The sequence below is a fragment of the Camelus bactrianus genome, chromosome 20, assembly GCF_048773025.1.
Source record: "Camelus bactrianus isolate YW-2024 breed Bactrian camel chromosome 20, ASM4877302v1, whole genome shotgun sequence".
Classification (NCBI taxonomy): domain Eukaryota; kingdom Metazoa; phylum Chordata; class Mammalia; order Artiodactyla; family Camelidae; genus Camelus; species Camelus bactrianus.
This window is the reverse complement of record NC_133558.1, coordinates 34,844,563-34,855,972: the sequence shown is the minus strand read 5'-3', so window position 1 is coordinate 34,855,972 and position 11,410 is coordinate 34,844,563. Positions and strand designations below refer to the sequence as shown.

Below are 11,410 nucleotides of genomic sequence, written 5' to 3'. Positions count from 1 at the left end.
GTTCTGTGGGAAATAATTGGAGAAGTGCTGGTATTGGGCACATACGGGGCCCTGGTGGTGTGTCAGGATGGGGGAGGGAGGGGGCAGGACTGGGGTCTCTGTGCCAGGACTCTCTCTGGACATGGCTGAGGTGGTGCCAGAGCATCACATGAATTGTGCACAGGACACAGCCCAGCAGAGGTGGCAGGCCCTAGCTGTGGTCTCAGGACCGCCTGGGGTGATTTCACCTGTTTCTCTCATGCTTGTGACTCTGGACGGGTCACCGACGTGCTCTGTCCCTATATGTGGTTGTGTGTATAACAAATATATTAGGCATATGTCCACCTCAATGACTTGTTCTAGAATGACGTGTTAAAATTAATAAAAATCATGGCTGGATGACTTCTGTATTAACACTACATCCAGTGGAGTGAATTACTTTACTACCTCCTGATGCTCAATTCTTATCCATTCTTAAACTATAAAACTTAAGGTAGGAGCCATTGGACAGTTCAGTCATTTGTCTTTCGGGATTGATATGTACGCAGAAGGTATGGTGGATTTGGGTGAAATGATCATGTTTTTGCCACTATACCCACCAGGTCAAAAAGATGCCAAGATGGCCCAGATGCGAGAACAAACCATTTTCTTCCTGCATTTGAAAAAGTAAGGGGACTGTTCAGTGTCTTTTAGCAGTGAGATCAGAGGACCAAGGGAAATAGAGCCTGGCATTCCAGACACAATATAGGGTACCCGTGAAATGTGGATTTCAGGTAAACGATACATCTGTATGTTTCCTGCAAATGCTTAAGACATAACTTACACAAATTTTATTATGTCTGAAGTTCACGTTTAACCGGGTGTCCTGTCTTTTTTCTGCAACCCAATACAGAAAGCAGTCAGAGATCCAACAGATCCAACTTCCTTTTAATGGCTCCAGCTCTCTGGTGTCCCCAAAGGAGAGGTTTTTCATCTGCCTTAGTCCTTAGATCCAGTTCATGAAAACCTTACAGCAGTTTTTTGGGGGTTTTTTTCCCCCAAAAGCCATACTTCCCTGACTGGAGGTTAAATTTTGTGTTTAATCTCTAATTGCCAACCTTGAAAAGGACACAGATACCATTTGTATGTGATCAGTAGATGACGCATCATTTTTTTTTTTAATCTACCATGGAATCCTTGGCCCTGAACACTGCGGGAGAAACTGCTCCAACTGGACTCTCCCCTCTTCAGAGAGGAGGAGCTATTCAACTGGAACACGAGCCTATAAACCCACGTGGAGATGGCACTGAGTTACTGGGCCAAGTGGCAGAGGGACTCTCATAAGGTGAGTACTGATTTTATGCCTCTTCATAAAGAGCCTCGCATCTTCACTTCTAGGTCACCAGAAACTCCTTTAAAATGTGTCTTTAGCACAAGAAAAACTCTGCTTTATGCACACATCGTGGCTTCTTGTTGTTCTCAAGGGGACAGTTCGAGTTGTTTATTCAGTTAGTGTTGGATACATCTTTACAGAAATGTCAAGATGAAGAATTCAGAAAAGTAGGCATGAGAATTTCAGTAAGAGAAAATTTCAGTAACGATAGGAGGAGAAAAAAAGAAGAAGAATGTTTTGGACAATCCGAGGAGATGACCAGGGAGTGAGAGAGTGTAGGTGTTCATGGTGAAGTTTTTTCTCTGTAGACATGGTCAACACACAGCAAGTGCGAATCGTGATCTGGTGATGCTCTGTGGGCTGTGGAAACTCTCAGTTAAGATTTATCACAATCAAAATAAGTAAGTCAGGACGTCAGGAGAAGTAGGTTTTAATTCCGTCTGTGCAATGATTATTCAGCTGGCAAGTGCCTCTCTCCCTCTGGGGTTCAGCCAACTCATGGCAAACATGGACATTGGCCAGAGCAAGGTTTATGGACCTTGGTCCTACTGACATTTTAGGCTGGAAAATTCTTTGTTGTGGGGAGCTGTCCTGTCCACTGTCTTTTTTTTTTTTTAACTCAATAATATTTATTTTAGAATTTGAATTAGATTTAAGGAATGAAGTAGACAATAGTGTTAACATATATATATTTTCTCAATGTGCAAACCTTACTCCTCTTACATGTCTGCAGTGACAGTTTGTTTACAAATCTTACAAGCAATCAGCATTTCATCAATACTGTTGACCCAGTGAAAATTAACAGCCTCGCTTTTTCTTTTCATTTTACTTTGTACTTGTAGAAAGAACACAGTGTGGGGGACGTTCCTTCCTCATCTGGTGACAGTAGACTAGGGTGCTACTACTTGAGGAAAAATGCTATATTTTATAAAATACTCTGTTCTGGGAGGATTACATCATACAGTAGTGAGCTCCATCCCCCGTGGGTGTTCCCAGCTAAATACCCAGTAAAAGGATCTGTCAGTATAACATGGTTGATGAAAAAGCTGGATGAAAGGCAGACTGACTGCTGGTGGACAATCAGATGCACATGGAAGACAGCCCCTCCCACCCCCTCCCCCACCTACATCAGAGGCACCTCTGCTCTCTACCCAGTGATGGGGAGACTTCCTTCCAGTTTTAACAACCCCAAATTTCCCCAGATGTCCTCCAGGGAGGGGGGAGGGAGAATCAGCCCAGCTGAGAATCACTGGTTTACATGACTTCTCAAACTCCCAAGTCAGGGAGTCATGGAGGGAAAACCAGGTACTCACAGAAGCAGGTGAGTAGTTTTTTAAAGCACAGAGATTGACGTAACTGGAAGGCGCAGGTCATTGGAATCGAAATGTAAGAGTGAACAACGCACTGTTGTAAGTATTAATATTGGGGGAAAACAAAGGTCTGGCTTAAAGGCTCCTCCCAGACTCCCAGGGCCCACATCGGGGTGGGTTCCAGCCCTGCCCTCGTTTTAGTCCTGGGTGTGGATTTCCATGAAACGTCACTAGCTGGAGTTTGACTGAACATGTCGTTTAACCTCTGAGCCACGGTTTCATGAACTGAAAAACAGAGATAGTAACTATTTCGTGGAGCTGTTGAGAATTAAAGGTATAATGTATTTAAAAGGGTTAGCACTGGGTCAGGACCACTGGGAGGTTTTCAATAAATATTAGTTCTCTAATCCTTCCCCCTCCCTAAGACCCACCCATGCGTTCTTATGACCGACTCAAAGCTCTCAGCCTGCCAGGACAGCCAGATTTGGCCCAGTGGAGACTGGTCAATGGTTTGGTGCATTTTTCCACAGCTGGCTACAGGGGATAAGAATTTGGGTCAAGGAAGACATTCCAGAGACCCTTCCAACCCTGCCATGACGGAGGCAGACCCTCTTCTGCTGCATTGTTGGTGCCGTTCACCACGTGTCATATGGTGCGTTTTGCTTCTGTGGTTTTCGTCATTGTTCATTCATTCATTCATTCGTTCATTCATCCAGGTTTAGAGAAACCAGGAGACGGCTGTCATGGCGGGGAAGCCCTTGCTTCACTACTTCGATGGACGGGGCAGGATGGAGTGTATCCGGTGGCTCCTGGCTGCAGCTGGAGTGGAGGTAGGTCCTGAGTTCATCTTAAGTTGGATCAAAACTGATTGAAAGCATCTTTCTCACTTAAGCTAGGAGACTTTTCTTACTAAATGATCTGCTAAGAGTTTTGTATTTAAAAACATTATCACTTAGTAAGAGATGAACAGATAGGACCTAAATTGTTATTAACTATCTTGTTATCAAAGGGAATAAACAAACACTTAAATTAAATTTGAGAAACTAATCACCTTGTGTGGGCATTATTTGGATTTTGAATTTGAAAACCATAAAGTATTATTTATGACATTGATACAACAGTTAGAAACACTAACATTAAATATCAATTAACCATTATAAATGTGTTCAATGTGATAATGTATTCTGGTTACTTTCAAAATTATTCTTGTGTTTTAGAAATATGTATTGGAGTATTTAAAGGTGAAATATTTAATATCTGAGATTTGTTTTGAATTATTCCAAGGGGGAGAGTGGATAAGCATATAGATGACACAGGATTGTGTTGAGTTGATCATTACTGAAGCTGGTTGATGGGTCCAAGCAGGTTCATTATAATTTTTTGTTTATATTTGTGCAAGTTTGAAATCTCCATAATAAAAAACAAGAATATGAGGAAATAAATGTTATAATGTTGCTAAAGTTAAAATATAAACCAAAAATATGTAAGGGGAAGATTGTAACAAAATACCTGTTAGGTTTAATACATTCATTCAGCAATGATTTTTGTTGGGCACCCTTAAGTGCCAAGTTCTGTGCCAGGTCCTGGAGACACACGGATGAACAAGACAGACACACTCCCTGCCCTCAGGCAGCTTACACTCTAGTGAGGATGCAGACAAGCAAATACGTGATGAAGAGGAGGGGCGGGAGCATCTAGGAGGACACTCAAGCATTTCACAGTGTTCAGCTGCCATATTCTCTGTAGCAAATGTGGGACTCTGTTGAGTTCTGCCCTCTAGAGGTGTGAGTGGGGAGGGGGTCATGGACAGACTCTGGACATCTGGTCCCTCGCAGGGGAGCAGTAAAGGAGGGTTTCAGGAGAGGTGGCGTCCCATGAGGGGAACCTCTAGTGTGCTCCCTTAGATTTCTACCAACATGTTTCCCTGAGCCTAGGGATTGCACAAATGCATGGGTCGTTGGCTTGGTCCTGTCTCAAATTCATGAAGAAACAAGTACACAGAAAATGAAAATAGTGCCAGACTAGTGTGTTTAATTTCTATAAATCAACAACCAACAGTTTTCACTGTGGTCCAGCGCTGGGGTTCAAGGATGCATTCACAGCCCCTGGGCAGGATGAGCTCAGCACAGCAGGGGGAAGGAGGGGAGACCCTGAGAGCACCCCAGGCTTCCTCTCGTCCGGTCCTGCCTGACTGAGCAGGGTGGGGACAGGGCTTCCCAGAGGCTCCTGGTCAGGACTTTTGGGTGGTCCTCACAACCCCATCCATCTCCCTCAACCTCACAAGCTACATCCCACCAGCCAGCCCCATCCCACCTCGACCACCCTCCCACAGAGACCACCCACCATCCGTTACGCTGTCCTGAGTTGAGCACTTTATAGATTGTTGCCCACACACCTCACTGTCTGTATGGTCTGACCTACGGGATCATGTAGATTGAAAATAGTGTCCCACTGAGCAAGGCAGAAACCCCCAATTCCCACACTTTTCACCATCAAGACCCCTTTCTAAATAAAAAGTTGAATGCAGGAGGTAATATACAGCAGTATCTATAATATATACCCATATTAGTGGCCTTTTGAGGTCACTGGCCCCATGCTGGGGGACACCCAATACCCTGTCCTGACCTCACAGGGAGAGAAAGGCTTCCCAGAGATATTAAAACTCCACAACTAGAGAACTTCGCAGCCCCTTCCCTCCAGTATATCCCCCTCCCAAATCACGACCTGATTATTGACAGAAGTGGATACAAGGTGGAGGTGGATTGAACCTTCAAAATGAGCAATTATGTGCTGCATCCCATGCTTTTATTTTGGTGGCTCTAATCTAAGTTTCCTGATGGCCAGGATCACTCTCCTCTGTGCATCCCTGCCAAACTCAGAAATCTTACCTTCTCCATAGTCTGTACCGGACAGGGCCATTCAAGTTCAATAATGCTATGCCATGAATTAACGAGAACTCATTGACTCTTTCTGCTTTTCAGTTTGATGAGAAATTTATAGAAACTTCAGAAGACTTGGATAAGTTAAGAAATGGTAAGTCCAAGAATCTAAATTCCTCTAATGAGAGTATCTAGTAGAAGTCAAAAGTTCCAATTTTAACACCAGCTATGCCATGTGTGGGCACGGTGGGAGTGGGGCCAGTGGAGGGGGAGAAACGTGGTAAAGGTAGGGGGTGGGGCTCCTTGAGCAGGTCTTGTAACCCACTTAGGGTTAGGATGGGCTGGAAGTCTGAGTATTTGCTAAAGGAATTGTCCCAGTGCCCAAGAATGCCCAGTCTTCAATGTCTCCTGCCTTTCTGCACCCTGAGTGAGCTGTATGCATTCAGGATCCCACACAGCCTTCCCACCCAGGGACATGCAAGCACATGCTTTAGAGAGAAGAGAGGAGAAACAGGCCCAGCAGCTCCCTTGAATTCTTTTCTCTGACGGGTTTGGCAAGGCAGTGTCGTAGCAACACAGCAGACTGAGGCAACCAGGTGGTGCTGAATTAGAGGCAAGACCGAGTGAGTGTGTGAGGAGGGAGATAAAGGGCCAGGCCCGCAGCGGTGGGGCTGGGAAAACACGCCTCCCTGCTCACCTTCCAGGGGTGGGATCTGAAGAGCACAGAAGACACTCTACACAGGAGTCTCTCTTAGAACTGGCCTTCATGCCATGAACCCTGTGAGACTTCCTAGGCGAACTTCCCATTTGACTCGGCAACCAGCTGGTGGACCCTCTTTCATATTCTTCCTGAAAAAACCATGAAGGAAAAAATCAAAACATAAAAATACAGGAACCTACCATGATCCAAATGGGAAATATTCAGTCATTTCAGCAAACATTTTGATTCATAAAACATTTCCCTCCACTTCAATAGTATGATTCCTCAATCATTTCACTCTACTTCGTTTCTTCTTTCAAAAGATGGGAGTCTGATGTTCCAGCAAGTGCCAATGGTTGAAATCGATGGGATGAAGCTGGTGCAGACCAGAGCCATTCTCAACTACATCGCCAGCAAATACAACCTCTATGGGAGAGACATAAAGGAGAGAGCCCTGTACGGTATTGCTTCTGTTTTCTTCATCAACAGTTAGTGGGAACAATTCAGGTCCATCCTTGACTGAGCAGGAACGTGGCAGGCGATCCTGACCAACAGGGCGATAGGACTTGGTGTAACTGAGGTCCAGCGGTGCAGAGACCTATGAGGGTGAGGAAAGTGTAAACTTGGGGTGGAATCAAGCCAGTGAGCTTGTGTAAGAGGATGTGGTGCATGGATACAGCACAGTGACAGAGGTTTCCAAACATGGATGAACTATGAAGCCAGGAGGACGGTGGAATCATGGCCCCTGGAGTGCAGGCTCTTTTGAGCAGGATACCCTTCAACAGCTAGAGACAAGGGACACAGTATCTGAGTGTCTAGAGGATAATGCCTGGGAAGGGAAGGATCTGAAGGGGTTGATACCCACGTTCTAGAAGTTATAAGAATGATGACCTGGTACCTAATTTATTGGGTCTTTATAAGGACTGGCTACTTGACAAGGGCTATCAGAAGTTGAGCCCAGGATATTAGGGTTATAGCAAGCATTTTGATACAGACTGAGTCATGCAGATTTAACACTACAACCATATGGTGGAGGGTGGTCACCTCCCTGTTGTGATGGGACCACATGATTGAAATTCAAACCATTCAAGGAACTGTGACAGTTACTGAAAAGGTTACAGATAGAGTTACCATCTGACTCTGCAATTTTACTACTCAAGAGATTAACAACACAATAACACTGAAACTCAACACAAAAGTTCACAGCAGTGTTGTTCATAATATTCAAAAAGTGGAAACAACACAAATGTTCATTAACTGATGAATGGATGAACAAAAGTTAGCACATTCACACAATGGAATATTATTCAGCCATGAAAAGGAATGAAGTCCAGCAGCATGCTACAACATGGATAAACCTTGAAAATGTTCTCTTATGGAAAAGAAACCAGACACAAATGACACACATTGTATGATTCCATTTGTCAAGCATGTGCAGAACATTCATATCCTTAAAGCCAAAGTAGTTCAGTGACTCCAGAAGCTGGTAGAGGGAAGAATGTTGAATGCCTGAAACAGCACTCAGCATCTCTTTTAGTAGTGATGGAAATATTCTGGGATTCGAGTGTGATGGTATAGAATTCTGTGACTTTACAAAAAATCACACAAAGTTACACTTGGAAAGGGTTACATTATTGTATAGGAATTTTATTTCAGTAACACTTTTACTTAAAAACAGTCTTATAGGAAGCCCTGTTTGGAACAAAAACAACAAACTCAGCTGGACTAGGCACTGTTGGAGCTGCATGAGGAGCTGCTCTATTTCAGGGCATATTTGGGGTGGAGTTGGGAAGGATGCAAATGAGACCAGAGTTGGGCAACAGCACGTAGAGAGGGCTGTGGCACCATGTTCTGTGGGAAATAATTGGAGGAAGTGCTGGTATTGGGCACATTCAGGGCCCTGGTGGTGTGTCAGGATGGGGGAGGGAGAGGGCAGGACTGGGGTCTCTGTGCCAGGACTCTCTCTGGACATGGCTGAGGTGGTGCCAGAGCATCACATGAATTGTGCACAGGACACAGCCCAGCAGAGGTGGCAAACCCTACGTGTGGTCTCAGGACTGCCTCGGGTCTCAGGACCACCCATTCATGCTTGTGACTCTGGATAGGTCACCAATGTGCTCTGTCCCTATAAGTGGTCATGTGTATAAGAAATATATTAGGCATGTGTCTAAATCGATGGCTTGTTCTAGAATGAAATGTTAAAATTAATTTAAAAATTATAGCTGAATGACTGCTGTATTAACATTTCACCCTGTGGAGTGAATTACTTTACCACTTCCTGATGCCCAGTTCTTATACTTTCTTAAACTCAGAATGACCTTGGTCACTTTGTCTATCAGGATTGATATGTACACAGAAGGTGTGTGCGATTTGGGAGAAATGATCATGCTTTTGCCATTGTGCCCCCCTGCGGAGAAAGATACCAAGTTGGCCCAGATCCGAGAGAAAACAACAAACCGCTATCTCCCTGCGTTCGAAAAAGTAAGTGCAAAAAGTTCCGAGTTTTTGGCATTGAGATCAGAGGACAAGAAAAACAGAGCCTGGCATTCCTGGGGTGTCGACCTTCAGTTCTGTGAACCTTCATGTGGAACCCTGACTCTCTGGGCACTTTATAAAAATACACTGTCAGGAAGAATTTTATCAGTTTTACCCGTTACAATTTTTCAGCAAAGTTTCAATTTGCTGGGACCCAACCTGGAATTTGATACGGATGGAATGTCGTGGGTGTGCTTAGAGCTTGGGCTGCGGGGGCTGTGAGAGCCACATAGACCTGCAGTAGGGGGGTCCCGCAGGACACGGTGCAGGGCTTCTGGTCCAAGAGGAGCGATGAAAGCAACACATTAGAAAGTATTCGGGTACCAGGTGCAGGGAGACACGAGACCAGGTGCCCGTCAGGAGAGTGTGCAGTGCTTCTGGGGTGGATGAGACGTACCTAGAAAGATACACCCCACTCCCCAGTGCGGAGCAGACGGGGAAGCGGGGCTGGGGAGACGGGAGGAGGGGGGAGCCAGCCTGACTGCCCCTGTGCCCTGATCTGACCCCTCAATTCCCAGGTGTTGAAGAGCCACGGACAGGAATACCTTGTGGGCAACCGGCTGAGCCGGGCTGACGTGCACCTGGTTGAGCTGCTCTACTACGTGGAAGAGGTGGACCCCAGCCTTCTGGCCAGCTTCCCGCTGCTGAAGGTGGTCCCCCCCTTGGCCCTCGGCGGGCAGGCCCACCTCCCCCTCCTCGCAGCTGCTCTCTGGGCTCTGGGGCGGTGACGTTAGGGTCCCCGTCACTGTCCAGGCCTCGCTGCCCCCAGATCTCCAGAAGTAGGTCCCCGGCCCTGGTCTTGGGCGTGGGAAGATCAGGTCACACCAGGGACACTGGAGGGGGACGCCGCCCCAAGGAGACTGACTGGCCTTTTACAAGGAGAGACCAGGCCTGGGTCTGTTCCATCGCAGTCTCTGTCGTCATTTCCCTCTGCTTCCCTGTGTCCCAGGGGTGTCCTCCTGCCCCTCACCTGAGTCTGTCTGAGCGGGTCCCCCACCATCTCATCCCCGACCCCCCAGCCCCTGTTCTGTCCCTCACACGTGCTTTCTCTCTCCCCGTCTCCCTCCCTCTCTGAGCACAGACTGCTTGACTGTCTGGTTTACCTGCTATAGTTTCTGTTTTCAGCCCCAGCCCTACCTTCCCAGATCTTCCTTTTCCTGCCTTGAGATCTTGGAACCTTCCCCTGGGTTGATTTCTGACAAACACTAAGTTCCTCGTCTTGCACGAGAGGGTTCACCTGCAGGATTTCCGTGTAGGAGGAAGTTGGAGAGACTGGAGCTGAGTGATGTCTGTCCCCAGGAGGCGTCTCTGGGGAGATGCTACTGCGCTGTTATCTTCGTGCGTCACTGGGTGTCTGTCCAGGCTCGTCCTGGTGCTGGCGGAGGGGCCTGGGCTGGTCCTGGGCTGGGAGGGTCTCGGGGTCCCTGGCTTCTGCTGGTGACGGTGCTGGTCTTGGCTCCATGCTGAGCTGTGCTCTTGTGCATTGCAGGCCCTGAAAAGCAGAGTCAGCAATCTCCCTACCGTGAAGAAGTTTCTGCAGCCTGGCAGCCAGAGGAAGCCTCCCTTAGATGAGAAAAGTTTGGAAAAAGCAATGAAGATTTTCAGAATTAAATAAAACAAGCATGGCTGCCCAGGACATGCAGAATCCGTCTTCTAAAGCTTTCCGACAATGAAATGTTTACCTAAATGTACATCCTGGTTATTTTGAAGGCTAATAAACTTTTCCAAAGTGTAAGCGCTAATTTCATTAGAATGCAGAATTAGTTGCAGAACAACCTCTTTTGTTTTGTTCATGTATAAAATCATGATCTCTTCCTAGAATGTGTCTTGGACTTACACATAAATAAAAGGACCAAAAAGTATGACAGACTCTTTGATTTGCTCAAAAAATTGTCAGGTAACAGGCATCACGTATCCTGTGGAAAGGAGTTGAGTGTAAATTTTCATCTGACATTCCCAGTGACACAAAATAGCCTTTTCTTTTTGCGTTCTGCTGCCTTTCTGATTCATAACCTAAAAGCCTTTTTCTCTCTTTTTTTTAGGGAACCTTTTTTCTTCCGGTAATTATTCTTTTTTTCCTATTCAATTACAGTACTCATATTTATTTTATATCTAATATGGGACATTCAGTGTTCCTGGCACTCAGGAACTAATGATAAACAAGCCATATCTAGTGTCTGTGCTCAAGGAGGTTATTCTAGTGAAAAAAACAGCAAAATGGGTAATTCTCATCCCAGTTCACGCCTACCCTGTATCTTGTGTTCCGAAAGACGCTGTTATGAATGACCACAGATGTAGCAGTTAAAAACAATGGAAACGTGTTCCATCAACGTTCTGCAGTCTCTTTATGTGAAATCAAGATGTGAGCAGGGCCATGTGCTCTCCGGAGGCTTGGGGAAAGATGCTTCTGCCCTCTTCCTAGCTTCTGATGGTTGCTAGGGACCCTTCCCTTGAAGATGGAGGCTCCAGTTTCTGCCTCCCTTGCCACACGGTTTCCTTTCTGGGTGTGTAGGTCTCCATGCAGAACGCCGGCTTCTCATCAGGGTATCAGGAATCGGACTTGGGCCCACCTCAATTCAGCACGACTCCCTTCTAACTTGATGGCATCTGCAAAGATCCCATTTCTAGACAGAGT

General features: G+C 46.0%; 1 protein-coding gene across 1 annotated transcript; it reads left to right on the top strand.

Annotated features, from left to right (window-relative positions):
- Positions 1-1,154: 1,154 nt before the first annotated feature.
- LOC105083867 (glutathione S-transferase A1) lies at positions 1,155-10,637 on the top strand. The gene is made up of 7 exons (XM_010973886.3): positions 1,155-1,303; positions 3,378-3,491; positions 5,643-5,694; positions 6,564-6,696; positions 8,580-8,721; positions 9,294-9,425; positions 10,265-10,637. The coding sequence occupies exons 2-7, from the start codon at positions 3,405-3,407 to the stop codon at positions 10,388-10,390; spliced, it is 672 nt and encodes a 223-aa protein (XP_010972188.1). The 5' UTR covers positions 1,155-1,303; positions 3,378-3,404; the 3' UTR covers positions 10,391-10,637.
- Positions 10,638-11,410: the final 773 nt, after the last annotated feature.

Excerpts from the sequence above, each read along its gene's own strand:
- LOC105083867 (XM_010973886.3), top strand. The coding sequence starts at position 3,405 with ATGGCGGGGAAGCCCTTGCTTCACTACTTCGATGGACGGGGCAGGATG. Across the intron at positions 5,695-6,563 it reads CTTGGATAAGTTAAGAAATG|ATGGGAGTCTGATGTTCCAG; the intron begins GTAAGTCCAAGA and ends TTCTTTCAAAAG. Across the intron at positions 9,426-10,264 it reads CCAGCTTCCCGCTGCTGAAG|GCCCTGAAAAGCAGAGTCAG; the intron begins GTGGTCCCCCCC and ends TGTGCATTGCAG.